This window comes from Cricetulus griseus, chromosome 10 (assembly GCF_003668045.3).
Source record: "Cricetulus griseus strain 17A/GY chromosome 10, alternate assembly CriGri-PICRH-1.0, whole genome shotgun sequence".
NCBI classification, from domain to species: domain Eukaryota; kingdom Metazoa; phylum Chordata; class Mammalia; order Rodentia; family Cricetidae; genus Cricetulus; species Cricetulus griseus.
In genome coordinates this window covers 29,215,932-29,231,688 of record NC_048603.1, presented here as the reverse complement: position 1 = coordinate 29,231,688, position 15,757 = coordinate 29,215,932, and the positions used below count along the sequence as shown (strand labels likewise).

General features: G+C 46.1%; 1 protein-coding gene across 1 annotated transcript in view; it reads right to left on the bottom strand.

Moving 5' to 3' along the window:
- The window catches only part of LOC103158836 (annexin A13), a 57,196-nt gene extending 41,844 nt beyond the window's left edge, over positions 1-15,352 (bottom strand). The window contains exons 1-2 of the mRNA XM_027431643.2: positions 15,182-15,352; positions 10,717-10,778 (exon numbers count right to left, since the gene is read on the bottom strand). Coding sequence (XP_027287444.1) covers positions 10,717-10,731 — 15 coding nt within the window. The 5' untranslated portion in view covers positions 10,732-10,778; positions 15,182-15,352. The remainder of the gene's footprint in view (positions 1-10,716; positions 10,779-15,181) is intronic.
- Positions 15,353-15,757: the final 405 nt, after the last annotated feature.

Below are 15,757 nucleotides of genomic sequence, written 5' to 3'. Positions count from 1 at the left end.
TCTCAGCGAGAAGCCTGCTGTCACCTCCTGTCCTGTTGTTTGCATCCTGACACTGAGGGCACCACAGCCTGCCTGCATGTCAGGGTGTCACGTCTATGTGACCACTCCCGGTTGGCCCATTTTTTGGTTGTTTTAAAATGCTGTGTTGGGCCCAAGGGCATAGACTATCCACTAGAAGGTGGCATTAACCATCTAGAAACAAGATTTGTGTCGTGGGGAAAATGATAGTCTACTCGAGGGTTGTCCACAGATTGTTTTGGAATCTGGAGACCTTGGAAGAGTGTTAAAGCTTCCAGATACCCAGTCACCACTGTACTGCACCAAGGAAAGGGAGGCTGGAGAGCAGGTGGCTGCTGGGAGATGACAGTCATTTATCAATGGTGACAGGAGCCATGTCTTCAGGGGTTATGGCAAAGGAGGCATGTTTTTTATTAGAAAGGAATGATCCACTTCCTTCTTACATTGCCAAAGACTGTCTTTAGCCAATTCACCCAGAGTAAAAACTTGGGGTTTGTTTCTTAGAAGATAAAAAAAAAAATAACTAGTGTATTCTTGAAACCTTAATAGTCAAAGTTCAGTGGACAAGTGGGACTGAGAGACTACTGGGAGCTGAGTAGGCCATCACGGTATTATATATACTGGACAGTAAGAGCTCTAAACACAGTGTGGACAAGTTCTGATTTGCTGTAATAGAACCAAGAAGAAACAGCCGGGAGTTTGCTTTACCAAATTCCTGTCTCAGCCTGTATCAAAACAATGAATGTTATTCTTTCCCCCCCAAAAGAGACTTGAATGTGCATTGGCTCCAGGCCTGGCAATTCTTCTCTTTAAAATTCCTTTTTGTGTTTTTTCTCCTTTTCCCTCACTATAACTGCTCAAATCCCCTGTCGTAGGAAGAGGGAGTTGTTTTACTTCCTGTCTGTTCTTCAAGTCTTGGTTATCTCGTGGTGATCTGAAAGTTGGTGTGACTAGTGAGGGCATGAGGCCTGATACTAGTAAAAACCACACTTGGAAGAAACCAGCAGTGGTAAGCCAGTGCCCCCTCTCCCAAAGGTAAACTCAGCCATGGCCCTGGGGATTAACTACCAGGCAGGACGTGACCCAAGCCAACCAGAATTCTCTGACATTTGAAAAAGACGATATATTTATCTGTGTGTATGTATGTCTGATGGGGGATGTCCTTTTGTATGCTGTGAATATATGTTTCTCTTATTGGTTGAGGAATAAAGCTGTTTCAGCCAATGGACAAGCAGGATGTACCTACCCAGGAAGGAAGTGTAGGTAGGACTACCAGACCGAAAGATTCGGGCAAGAGGAATATGGAGAGTGAGTCTCCAGGGAGACACCGTGTAGCTGCCAAGAAAGCAAGAGATTCTGGCATCACCAGTGAGCCAAACAGTTTATAATTAATACAAGACTCTGTGTGTTTATTTGGGACTGAACAGCTGCGGGACCAGGCAGGACAGAAGCCTCTGCCTACATATGTCTGTGTGTGTGTGGTGGGTATGTGTGCCACTGAAGATGACACAGAGCACAGAAGAGGGTGTTGGGTGTCCTGCTCTATCACCCTCTGACCGTTCTTTTGAGGTGGGGTCTCTCCTTGAACCTGGGATTTATGCTTTTTGGCCGAACTGGAATACGATAAGCCCTGGGCTACTCCTGTTTCTGCCTCCCTGGGAACTGGGGATTACAGACATGCACGGGTCACCCAGCTGGTTACACGGGTACTGGGATGGAAACTGTGGTCTTCACGATGGTTCAGCAAGCTCTCCTGCCCCTGAGCTGTCTCTCCATTCCCTCTCTGACATTTTGTACACACAGATGCTGAAAGAAGGTGATGGGAAGTCAACTTTGCTTCTTCAGATTCAACCAACCACAGGTTAAAAAAAAAAACTATCTGGAAAACAATTGCATCTGACCAGAACATGTGCAAGTGTTTTGATTATCATTGATTTTGAAACAGTAGCGTGAACAACTGTTTACACTTCACATACAACACAGTGTTACCTTGGCACTAATCTAGACAGGGGTTGGTATACAAGAGGGTGTGTATAAGTTACTTGTGAGTGTCAAGAAGTTTTATATAAGGGACTTGAGAGTCTGTAGACTCTCTGTCTCTCTGTCTCTCGCTGTCTCTCTCTGTCTCTCTCTCTGTCTTTCTCTCTCTCTCTCTCTCTCTCTCTCTCTCTCGTGTGTGTGTGTGTGTGTGTGTGTGTGTGTGTGCGCGCATGCACACATATGTGAGCACATACTTGTGTACACATATGCATGCTTGTATTGCAGCCAGTATTCATGGACTCTGGGAGCAGATCCTGTTTTCCTAGGTTGGAGCTGTACGACCAGGCCTCCCTCTTGCCAGTTCATTTTGGTTGTCACACCATTTCCATAGCATGGAGCCAACTCTTCCCCTGCCCCAACCCTCTCTCTCTCTCTCTCTCTCTCTCTCTCTCTCTCTCTCTCTGTAAATGGCTAGTTTACTCTCTCCCAGGGACAAAGGGCTCACAACCTTTCAGTCTCCCTTTGCCAGCCTAGGGCTAGTCTGCCCAGCAGTCTGCCCTGTGACACGGGATGCTCGAAACTTTTCAAAAAAATTTGCCTCAGAGAGGAAAATGGCACACAAGGAGAAAGACATATCTTCCCCTCTCCTCTTCCTCCTTGCTGATGACCATTTGTGTCATAAGGAGGAGGAGGGGTAGGCACACACTCGGGGGTGGCAGGACAGAGAGGCAGCCAGAGCTCCACCCTTAATGATGTTTCTGACATGCTGTGTGCCTTCTCCCAGGCTGCCTGCTAAGGCTGGGTTGTGGAACTGGGCCCTCTGGACATGACCTTGCTGTTTCTATCTTAGAATCAGGCAAGCTGTGATTACCCTCATGAGACTCTCATAAGATCAGGCCACCTAACGTTCCTCTGAAGACATGGGAGAGAGCTCTTGAAGCAGCTGGCTCACCAGGTTATGAACCAGGCCCCACACTGGATTCTGCCCATCTCCATGGTTAGCAATTGCCAGAGGGTGAAACTTGTTTTCAGTGCTGATACCCTGGAGGCAGAAACCCACTCTCCCACGCTCTTGTAAATAGCCCCAATGAAATCTATTGTTTTATGCTAAACTTGGGTAAAACCATTGATTTGGTTTGTCCTTGGTGCCATACCTAGGGTGAGCAGATTTTGGTTCATGTCTCCCCAAGAAAAGTCATACAACAGACAGATCAATAAATGTGTTTGTTACGGAAACTATTTTTAGTCCTGCTTATAATCGATACCTACTCTTTGCTCCAAGACAGACAGAAACCTGCTGTGGGCTCATTCTTCCCCAGTTACCTCAAGCCCCTTGTTTTCTGAGGTGTTGATGCAGGTGCCTGCTGGGTGTGTGGAAGGTATCTCAAACTCAACAGACCCCAACCTCGAACTTACTCTGATCTTGGAAACCTGCATGTTTGCCGTCCATCTCTAAGGTGGATGGCCGTCTACCCTCGTACACCAGCCAGCCAGAAGTTGTTTTTTTTTGTTTTTGTTTTTGTTTTTTTGTTTGTTTTTTTTGTTTGTTTGTTTGTTTTTGAGACAGGGTTTCTCTGTGGCTTTGGAGGCTGTCCTGGAACTAGCTCTTGCAGACCAGGCTGGTCTCGAACTCACAGGGATCCTCCTGCCTCTGCTTCCCGCCACCACCGACCCACTTTTTTTGTTTGTTTGTTTGTTTTTTGCCAGAAGTTGTTGTATTCTCCCTTTCTTCCTACACAATCAGCAAACCACGTGATTTGGCCCTCTCACCTGCCCGCCTCTCTCCAACCCACTGCCTTTGTCTTGGTTGCTGGAAGGGGGAGCGGCTTTTCACTGGCTCCAGGACCGTTGCTTCCCTGTGTTGTACTTCGTGATAACTGTTCATCTCCCAGCTGTCCCCACATCTTAGCATGGCCCATCTGAAGGCAGCCCCCTCATTTGTCATCCCATGGTGTGAGACTGACTGGGGGTTTCCTGTTGCCTAAAGCAAGGAGGAAGGCTGGAGATAAGCAGACTTTCAGGGCCATTATCTGGGCAGCTCTACCCTGGGCCTGGGGGAGGGTTATGCTCTGACCAGGGTTACAGCAGTTGAGTGTGAAGGGCTCTACCAGGCCCAAGCATGGCGAACACGGGCCTGAATATGACATAACCTGTCACGACATGTTTGTATGTTTTCAGCACAAATGAGATTTATTTTTCCTCAGATGGACAGAGGGCAGGGAATAAGAGACAAAGACAAGAGATAGAGGAAGGGAGACAAGGGGAAGGGAACAAGGGGGAGGGAAGGGATATTTACTCCTGAGGGATGAAGGATTGCCTCTGGATAGGAGACAGATGTGGCCCACAGGGAAATGGCAGTTTATAAAGGTAAAGGGGGAAACCCTGTGTTAGGCTGAGGTGTTTAAATTTGATTGGACACGTTGATTGGATGAGCCAAAGGGGCATTTTGATTGCTGGACTTCAATACTTTGATAGCTGGACCTTGGTAGTCAGCCTCAGGAGGAGGAAGTGGCCAAGTAAGGGAATGGACCTTGGTGGCTAGCTTTAGGAATGTAACCTAATGGCTTTTGGCAAGGCAGAGGCAATGGGAAAGCAGGGTAAAGGCAGAACCTGTTAATGACTGTTTGCCCAGCTGGGCCTGCTAGAGCCCTTCAAAGTGACCATCTTAATCACCCACAGGGTTCGTTCACATGAAGTCACTGGGCTTTGCCTTGGCAGTTGCTGATTCAGTGGGTCCTACGTCATACCATGATACTGGTCCGCAGATCACATTTAGAAATCACCATACTAGAATTATATCTGCCACTTGGTGGGCAGTGGTCTTAAAACACATAATTGTTAGTGCCTCACTCATGAATTGATCTGGGAATAGGGCTGGGTAGAGATACTTGAGCTACAACGAAGTAAAATGTTGGCTTAATTTGGATGCGTGTGTGCCGGTTCGAATGACATGGCCCCGTAAGCACATGTAGTCAGCACGTGCGTGGTCCCCCGTTGATAGCACTATTTGCAGATGCTTTGGCGGTTGCTGGAGGAGGTAGAGACTCAGGAAGGGGACAAAAGAAGGTGAAGGAGTAATGCCCATGTTTCCCCACTAATCAAGGCAGGTCGGTTAGCTTCTACTTTTAATACGAGGCTTAAAAGAACCTAAGACACAGTATGGGAACTTGGTAAATCGAAATCCATGCTGTGTCTTGTGTGTGTGTGTGTGTGTGTGTGTGCGTGTTGTATATATATGTTTGTGAGGGTGTGTTCACACCCCTGTGTGTGTGTGTGTGTGTTGTATATATATGTTTGTGAGGGTGTGTTCACACCCCTGTGTGTGTGCAGATAGAGGCTAGAGGTCCATATTGGTGTCTCCCTTTATCACTCTCCATGGGGTCTCTCTGGAGCTATTTTGCCTAGGCTGGCTGGCCAGCGAGCTTTTGGAATGTCCTGCCTGCATCTCCCTCACCCAGCACTGAGGGTTACAGACTCACACTGCCGTTCACTTTACCCACAGAGCGATCTCCCCAGTCGCCCATCATGTACCTCTCAGCAGGTGTCCCAATCACCCCACTTTTGCTTCCCTTTCTTTCTGTTTGGGAGTGTCTCTTAGGATTGTCATAAGGACTCTATCCAGAGTGTGGCACAGTGGAAAGCTCAAACATCGCAGATCACAATGTCCACCTATGCAACTCCTGTTCCAGTTAGCTCCGGATAGACGTTGGCTATATCAACACTTCCAAGGCCCCATTTAACCCCCATCTGTCTCCGTCATTGCTGAGAGTTTTGTTTTTGTTTTTCTAGGCAGGGTTTCTCTGTGTAACAATCCTGGCTGCCCTTTTGTAGAACAGCCTAACCTCGAACTCACAGAGATCCCCCTGCCTCTGCCTCCCGAGTGCTGGGATTAAAGGCGTGCACCGCTACTGCCTGGATGAATTTCAGTTCTTGCTTCTGAGCTGAGGACACAGATGCCAGGCTATGCCAACAGGCTGGGTGTGAATGCATCTCTACTCAAGGGACTTTAAGTGGCTCCTGATAGCTGCAGCTCTGAGATCCTGTGTCAATCTGTGAGCTTTATTTTCTTCCTTGTGTGAGTGTAACAATACTTGCCTTAGGTGTTCCAGGCAGCCTTCTCACTATGTCAATGTGGCTGCTTGTGTCTGCCCTAGATAAGCAATCCCAGAAGCCCAAGGCACATAATTTCACTTGAAAAGTATCTAGAACTTCAGTGAAAACTGGTCTCCTTCTGGGAACTTTCTATACTCAGTGTGGTGACCCAAATGACTAGCCTTCCACCATAAATGTTTTCCTGCTAAGAGAGGCATGGTTGCAGGCTGTTTCTTCTGGGGCTTGACTATGGTACCCTTGAGTAACCGGTCACAATTTAATGCACACACTTGGTTACAATTGTACCATCTTCCTTGAAACTCCCTACAATATTTTCACTTGCCTTCTTTTCCTAGAAATCTAGGCCTGTTTGCCACCTGTTGGGTACCTCCCAAGTGTCAATCGGTCTACCTTCAACTGGGACTCCCCCAGTGATCATCTGCCACTGGTCCCAAACTGTCCTCCACGTTAGGTAATGTTTCTGTTGGCTAAATTTTAGCCCAAGCAAGTCATTCCCTCAGAAGTTGTTGGCAATGCAGCAAGTTGCTGGGCAGCAGTTACAAGCGGCTTTGCTTTCACTGACACTCCTGGTGACTCCTGCCTTCAGTGGTGAGTCGAGCTTTCCCTAAGGTTAGGCATAGGCATGGGATTTAAGAGTCACTGAGGGAACACTTATAAATCCTGACGTCTAGGACAACAGCTGCAGCAATTGATTTCAAGTCTCTAGGGTGGGACCTGGATACCAGTAGGTTTTAGAACTTCTCTGGTGAATCTAATGCCCATCTAACGTTGGGGACTTGTACGAAAGACTGTAAGAGACTTGGGAAAGGAGTGTAAGATTCATGTGTGTGTGTGTGTGTGTGTGTGCGCGTGCGTGCACACACGCACGCACGCATGAACACACCTGTGGAGGTCAGAGGTTGATACTCAGTGTCTTCCTCCATCACTTCTCCATTTTTCTTTTGTTGAGACAGGGTCTCACTATGTAGCCTTTACTGGCCTGGAATTTGTTATGTACTAGGTTGGCCAGGAACTCACAGAGATCCACCTGTCTCTGTCTCTTGTCAGGATTTAAAGGGGTGTGCTACCATGCCTTGCTTGGCATCTTATTTTTGAGACAGGGTCTCTCACTGAACCTGGAATGTCCAGATTCATCTAAACTAGCTAGCCAGAAATCTCTCGGTATCCACCTGTCTCTGCCTGTGCAGTCCTGGGATTACAGACACGTGCTGCCTGGCTTTTTACCTGGGTGCTGGGACTTTGAACTCAGGTCCTCATGCTTGTGAAGCAAGAAGTTTATGAACAGAGCCGTCTCTATAGACCCAGTTTCACATTTATGATAAGTGTCCTGGTAAAGCTGATGTTTCCCCTGGTCAGGGGCCCAGTGTTGAACAGCAAAGCTGCGGGTCTTTCCAGACTCTCTTTATCAATGTTGCAAATAATTTCCCAGAAATCACTCATCCATTTGGCTTTGTGAGCATTTCCTCATTTGTAACACACACCCCCAAGCCTTGCTTTCTTTATTATTTGTCACACATTAGTGGTCATCTCAAACTTCCTAGTTCCCTCTAGTATCTAGTATCTAGTATCTAGTATCTAGCATCTAGCATCTAGCATCTAGCATCTAGCATCTAGCATCTAGTATCTAGTATCAACTCTCTTGGAAACAACCCACACAACAAAGCAGAACTGACCCGCCACCTAGTTAAGCCTAAACACGATTTTCTATGTATCTTAATTTTCTGTGTTTGATGTTCAGCAGCACAGGGGCCAGCTTAGGCTGTGCAAACCCTGACTATGGTGTGATGATGCTAACCCAGTATCTTGGTTACTGCTATTCCAAACAGGCTAGTCACAAAGAATTATGTCTTTAGCGCCAGAAAAGAAAAGAAGAAAGTCAGGACAGGTAAGATGGCTCACTGGGTAAAGGCGCTTGTGGTGATAGCCTGGAGACCTGAGTTCGATCCTTGCAAGGCATGTAAAGGTGGGAGGAGAGAACAGACTCCTCAGACCTCAATCTGTGCATCATGATGTACAGGCTCACACATGCACAGACACAAGAATAACAAATACAAATGCAAATAATGAAATCACCAATGGGGAGGAAGAAGAAAAGCGCAAAGCACAAGGGTGAGCATCCTTCAGTTTCTGGCCTGGCTAAGATTCCACATGTCAGTACTGGGAGATGCATCTGCTGTCACTAGTCTCTTGATTTCGCAATACTATTAGAGGAATAGTTATCTGTGGAATTGGTCTGCAGATGTGCTGTTAGGAACGTATGGCTTCCCTAGGTATTAAGTGATGATGCTAACCTAAAACTTAGTACATAGTTCCCTGGGTCATATGGATGAGCAAGGGAGTTCAGTGCCTGCCTTTGTGTATGCATTTTAAATTTTTAGTAAGTCTTATTTCATTTCATAGTCAAGGGAGGGAAAGAACAAAGGTGTGTGTGTGTGAGAGAGAGACACACACACACGCAGAGACAGAGACAGAGAGACACAGAGAGAGAGAGAGAGATGATATGGATATCAAGAATCAGAGCCAAGGGAAAAGCCCGATGGCATTGCAGGAAGTACCACTAAAACTTTCTTGGTAGGTGGATTGGAGTAAGCATGACACCACATCGGATTTTAAGCTTGCAGGAACAAGTACTATCATACTTGTTCTGGTTTATAGATATTCAAGAAGCTTGCTAGGACCATCAATTTGAGCCGTTTCTGGGATAACATCTCCTTCTTGAAGCAGGTTTTACATCCACTCTTCTAGGATATAGTCGCTCCTTCAAGCACTTGTAACAGTTCCTGGCTACACTGTATCTTAGCTTGGGGCAAAGCATCCTGGGGTTTTGTTCACCGCATGCTCTTGGGAGCAGTGAAGGCCTAGAAAGCTACATTTTCTCATGAGCTGCAAACATTGTAACAAGCCCTTTGCCTGTGTGAATGAGTACATGCTTGCTGGGTGCATGAGTCGGTGCCTGTACGCATGGATACCGGTGTGTGTGCATGGGTGTGTACATGTATGTGTGAGTGCAAGCATGTGTGTATGCACATGTTTGGGTGTCTGTGTGATCCCTGATTGCAAACCTCATGCCTTATAATGAGGTTTTCAGCCTGAAGCAAAAGACGGTAGGTAGCCAGGTGACATTGTGTCTAAGAAATCTTAAAATGGAAGGGAAAAGAAAGTGCCTATGGGCTGTACTTGAGTGGGTGCAAGGCTACCAAGGGTGGCTTGTCCCCTTTGGACAACTATTGATTGCCTTCTCAGAGGAGTAAGAAGGGGCCTTGGGATTCAAAAGTGAAATCTACAAAAATTCTGCTCTAGTCTAGTGAGGGGTGGTTTTTCCTTTCTTCTTTCTTTCTTTCTTTCTTTCTTTCTTTCTTTCTTTCTTTCTTTCTTTCTTTCTTTCTTTTTGTTTGTTTTGTTTTTCCAGACAGGGTTTCTCTGTGTAGCTTTGGAGCCTGTCCTGGAACTCCCTCTTGTAGACCAGGCTGGCCTCGAACTCACAGAGATCCACCTGCCTCTGCCTCCCGAGTGCTGGGACTAAAGGCGTGTGCCACCACCACCACTGGCTGACGGGTGGTTTTTCAAGGGACATAATTGTCCTCCAAAGTGCAGGTGTTGGGGCCAGTGGTCTGAAGTCCCTTGTGACCATTTGAAGAAAGTATAATATAAGTAGTTTTTGGCTTCTGGGAAAGATGAAGAGGATAACTCATAACCTTGGTTAGCTAGAAAAGGCTATTTACATATGATTTAAAAATTAATGACCCTCTGAGAACAATCCTTGGAGATTTGTGACCATTGGGTGACCCTTTTATACCAATAAAGGCACAAAGCGAGGTTGCAGGAAAAACTCAAGTTTTATTCCCTTTGCCTATGGCACTTTATATATATCTATATTAAATATATTGTATACTCGAAATCTTGCTATGAGAAACTACGGTAGCTGCACAAACCTGAATCAGGTTCTTACTGGATTAGCTTAAGATATTCATATCTCCGAGTAGAAATCTGATTCAATTGTTATTTGCCTCATGCACCAAAGATTACAAACGATAAGGGCTTTGGTCAGTTCTTAGTCATTTCTGACACGCTATTCCTAAGCGTAGGCATTTCAGAAGAAAAAAAATGAAACATTTAGTCTATGCCATGACCCATTGCAAATGTCTGGGTGTTTGAAGCTGCTTGGAGATAGCAATGGAAGATTTTCACCTTGTAGTCTGAATTATCCGGCCTCACAGGAGTATCTTATCTTGCTGTATTGATATTTTCAGCAGGAATACATCTATCACACACATTCTGAATAGGACTAGTCTATGAGATTTTGCACAATTTTGCCACAAACTAAAAGCTTTACTTATACGTTCTACAAATACATGCAAGCCATTTGCCCTCTGCAGGACAATCCTTATTGCATTTTTAAAACACCTTCTAAAAGCTCCTCTCTTGCCAGGAGAGAAATGTATTCCAGATACATTTTAAAAGCATGGTATACTCGTGTTAATGCTAGTAACAAGGCGGGCATCAAAGTGATGAAGCATGAGGCTATGTCAACCGTGAGCTCACAGCTGGATTCCTTCACAGGCTAACCAAACAGCAAACTGAACCCCAAAGGTAATGAACACTTACATGACGATTCCCCATCTCCTCTTCTCTGAGACGGCTGTCCCCGGTTTCAGGAAGAGATCAGTCTGGGAGCACAGACAAAGTTTATAATGGGTTTCTCAGGGCACAGTTATCTCTTGTGTTTAATAAGTAACTTTTGGCATTGGATTTGAATACACTGTTGGGGATGGGTAGGGAGTGGCTATAGCTGGGAATGGGCTTTAGCTCCCCGGGCTGCGTGGGCAGGCCATCCGAGAGATACACCCAGAGAAATGAAGCCTAGACTTTTTAAGTTGAGTTACTTAATCACAACTCACAGGTTAAGCTCGCCTCACTTCTAATAGTTGAAAGAATTTGAAAAGATTTTTCTTTCTTTTCCCCTTCTTGTCGGAGATAGGTTCTCATTGGATAGCCTGTAGTAGTCTTGAATTGGAAGCAAGCCTTCTTCAGTTTCAGTGTGCTGGTATTACAATCCTGTACTCCCACTGGGTGGTGGTGGCGCATACCTTTAGTCCCAGCACTCAGGGAGGCAGAGGCAGGTGGATCATTGTGAGTTCAAGACCAGCCTGGTCTACAAGAGCTAGTTCCAGGACAGCCTCCAAAGCCACAGAGAAACCCTGTCTCGAAAAACCAAAAAAAGAAAAGAAACAACAATCCTGTACTCCCACCACAGGCATGAGGGTTTTTTCTTAATTAAATACATATGTATGTATGTATGTATGTATGTATGTATGTATGTATGTACTCTCTCTCTCTCTCTCTCTCTCTCTCTCTGTGTGTGTGTGTGTGTGTGTGTGTGTGTGTGTGTGTGTGTGTGCATGTCCATGTATATCAGGTGAGAAGACAACTAGCAAGTCACTTCTCTCCTCCTCATATTGTGTCTGGGGGTGGGGTGGGAAATCAAACTCAAGTGAATGGATTAGGGAGGGAAAAGAAAACCAAGAGGGAGACAACATGTAGCCACCAGGGAGGTTTAACTCCCAGACATTCTCCAATAAGACAAGGCCATGTGGAGATACACAGATGAAGAGAAGTGGCTTAATAATTAAGAGAGAGCTGACCAGTAAGAAGCCTGAGCCATTGACTAAACAATTGTAACTGATATTAAGTCTCAGAGTAGTCATTTCATTAAATGGCTACAGGACCCCGTGGGTAGAGGAAAACTGGTCCAGTGGGACGGAGGTAGTTGAAAAAAAATCTCTTTTCAAGATACATACACAGATAGGTAGATAGATAGATAGATAGATAGATAGATAGATAGATAGATAGATACACAGGCAGATACAGGGATACATGGGTAGATACATAGATACATAGATACATGGATAGATACATAGATAGAAACATACATGCAAATAGTTAAACAGTCATGGGTGCCTGCGTGTAGACCATTTGGGGTAGGATTCATAGAAGCAAGCTTCTAGAAGAAGGAACCGGGAGGTCAATATGCTTGCTGCCAATGATCATCTTTCTAGTGAAAAAACTTACCCAGATCTGCAGCTATAAATTTTGTAACTTAAAAATTATTCAGATTAGAAAAAATATAGCCCCATGCAACTCAAAATATCCATTAAAGATCTGATGGGGAATGTACTGTGTATGTTTATCTTATTGATTGTTAAATAAAATACTGTTTGGCCAATGAGACAGCAAGTTAGACAAGGGACTAGGAGTCAAAGAGGATTCTGGGAAATGTAATAGATAAGTGGTGATCCAGGCAGGAAGTGACATAGCAAGGAGACTCATATCTAAGTGAGGAAACAGGAAGTAGCCTTTTTTCCCCTCTGCTCCTGCTCCAGCAGCAGGATGTGAGCCACCGGCAAGGAGGGACGCCAATAAGGTGTCCGATAAGATAAGTCTTATAAAATATATAGGTTTATGATAGTTAAGACTGAGCTAACAGATGAGAATCCTAGTCATTGGCCAAGCAGCATTGAACCTAATACAAGTTTCTGTGTATTCATTTGGGCCTGACTCGGGCGGGCGGCTGGTGGAAAGATTTATCATAACAAAAATCATTTGTAATGAAATAACAGTGGTGGCATGAATAAAATGGAGTTTTAAGTCTGCTTGGTTAATGATAATGGTGGTGGTGGTGACGGTGGTGGTTTTTGAGACAGGCTTCATTATGTTTCATCGGCTGTCCTAGAACTCACTACGTAGACCACAGTGGCCCTGAACTCTCTACCTCCCAAGTGCTAGGATTAAAGGCGTGTGCCTCCACACCCAGCAATGCTTTTGATACGTGTGCTTAAACAACCCACAAATCCAAGGATAACTTGGGGCTGTTGATACGGGTCATACAGATTGGGTGGATGATGGATTGGGCCAACCTATAGCTCTGGTTCTGGGTCTGGGTGGTTGCTGGGTTGCTCATCCCGCCACCTCGCCTTTGTCCTCAACACCAGGGTGAACTCTCCAGTGCTGCCCAGCTAGCTCATCCAATGTGGTAAGCAGCAAGGGGCGGGGCCAATTCCTGGGCTCTCAAGTCCTGGGGTCAGGCTCGCCAATACCTGCAATACCAGGACCAGCTCTACTGTGCGGCCTAGTGGGAGTGTGGGGCCTGCTTCGCCTAGTGCTGCAGCGGCTGAGAGGCAGGACCAGCTTTTTCACTCTAGAGACCCCAGGAACCTACCACAGGCCTTGAGGGGCATGGGAAGGGGGCTTCTCTCCCTTGCCCACACCACCATATGTACAGGAGGGGCGGGGCTCAGTCGCTGAGGGGCGGGGCTCAGTCTCACACTCCCATGCTCAGGGCCAGCTACCCCACACCTCCATCCACAGGGTCAGCTCTACTGTGTTGCCCAGGTGAGGCACAGGGCCTGCTCTCCTTAGTTCTACATCCAGTGAGGGGCAGGGTCTGCCTCAGGTGGCAAGGGGTGAGGTGGGAGGGGCATCTTTCCCTGTCCCTCTGGGGGTTCACACTTTTAACCCCCAAATTTGGGAGGCAGAAGCAGGAGGATACAAGTTCAAGGCCAGCACTTGGCTACACAATGAGTTTGAGGACATCTTGGCTACATGACTCCCTACCTCAAAAACCCCAAAATTTGTTTGTGTCAGGTGCTAAGACCCCCATTCTGACACCAGGACTGAGGGCTATGGATCTGTAGAGCCTTACCCCCAACTCTGGCAGCCCACTCTGCCCCAACTCTAGCCAGCCAGGAAACACCATGGGATATCCAGGGTTCAGAAGACTTACGCTGCTTTTTAAAAATCTAAGTAATGTAGCCGGGCGTTGGTGGCACATGCCTTTAATCCCAGCACTCGGGAGGCAGAGGCAGGCGGATCTCTGTGAGTTTGAGGCCAGCCTGGTCTCCAGAGCGAGTGCCAGGATAGGCTCCAAAGCTACACAGAGAAACCCTGTCTCGAGAAACCAAGAAAAAAAAATCTAAGTAATGTATGTCTAAAACATGACATTAAAATATTACTTCATGTTACAGAGAAGACATTAAGACTGTTGTTTTCATTAACAAGCCTGTACCTTTTCCCTCTCCCTCAAATAAAAAACCTAATCTCCCTTCTCTAACATGCTACTCGGAAGGGACATGGTATCCCCCCCACCAATATTTCCTACCCATATTAGACATTTCACACGTGACTGGACATGTTGGAAGAAGTAGGAATGAGGGGGAGGGGATAACCAAATGTGGACAGGGAAATCTGGCCTTTCCCCGACAGCTGCCCTCAGTTCCTTGCCCAGGATCCTCTGCCACTCAGGGGTGACAGCTGGGGCTGTCAGCCTGCCCTGGCCTCTGGGATCAGGATGATAGTCCAGGGACACCTGAGTGTCTGGGGGCTTCTTGGATCCCTGGGGACAAATTAAGTGAGTCAGCAGCCCCTTTGCTTGGCAAAGGAAGGGCCATGGTGGCTGGGTAGGAATATACAGTGAAGGTGTGCAGGTTGGAGCTGGCCGTCACGGTGAGCTCCGAGGCAGAGTCAGGCTTGGCTTGGAGCAATGGCTCCCAATTTTTAGGGTCTAAATCTTTGATCTGTTAGGAATTGACTTTGATGAAGATAAAGAAGAAGGGGGTTGGGTTAGTTTTTGCTTAGGCAGTTGAGACTAGATAGCTTGTAAATCCTTTTTTTTTTTTTTTTCTCTGTTGGTGTAAAATGCTACCTCTATTTTAGGCTAAATTCTCTTACAGCTTAAAATTAAAATGCCACATAATTCTCTTAAATCCTGCTTCTAAATAGGTTCATTTTGTTGTTTAGCTTTTATAGACTGTGGCTGTAGACATGCTAGTTGCTGGAACAGTAACACTGAGAAGGATGGGTAAGGGTTTATTTTTCTTCCTACAATGTGTGGCTACATTTGTATACCCAAGACAAACGAGTAACAAGTGGTTACTCACAAGGCTGGAGGCAGGGTGGAAAGTGGGGCTCAGAGACTTTGGACAAGGGCTGCAGGCTTAGCATATGAGACAAACCTAGGGCAAAGAGGAAGGCTGGAAACACCGCTCCCACCAGGACTAACAGTCACGGAGCAGACCTGAGAAAGTCCATGTGCAAATGAGCCGGGGAGGCGTGCAACGGGTCACAGAAAGCCTGGGCTCCTTTGTGCACTGTGACGCTGGGTTTCCAGGCTCCTCCTCTCTGCTCTCTCCTGCTTCCTTCCTTTGAAGTGTCTTTAATAAATCCTCTCGCTTTGCTTGCTGCTATCCTTGTGTCTTGGACCCATCCCTTGCTGAGTCACAAGAATCTTGGCAAGTACTCAACAAAACCCGATATCTGGAAGAAGGTTCTAGATAAAGAAAGGATGTCATAGTGTGTGTGTGTGTGTGTGTGTGTGTGTGTGAGAGAGAGAGAGAGAGAGAGAGAGAGAGAGAGAGAGAGAGAGAGAGAGAGATTTCCTTTAAATTGGGACAGGATTTTCAAGGGGCCAACATTTATTATATATATATATATATATATATATATATATATATATATGGCACAGAGCCTATCCATGTAGCTCAGGGTGATCCTGTGAACTGAAGTGCCTAGAATTAAAAGAAAAAAAAAGTGCCTTACCTGTGCTAAACATTCTACAGGACTGACTGCCTGGCTAGAACCCCGTGATTATGAC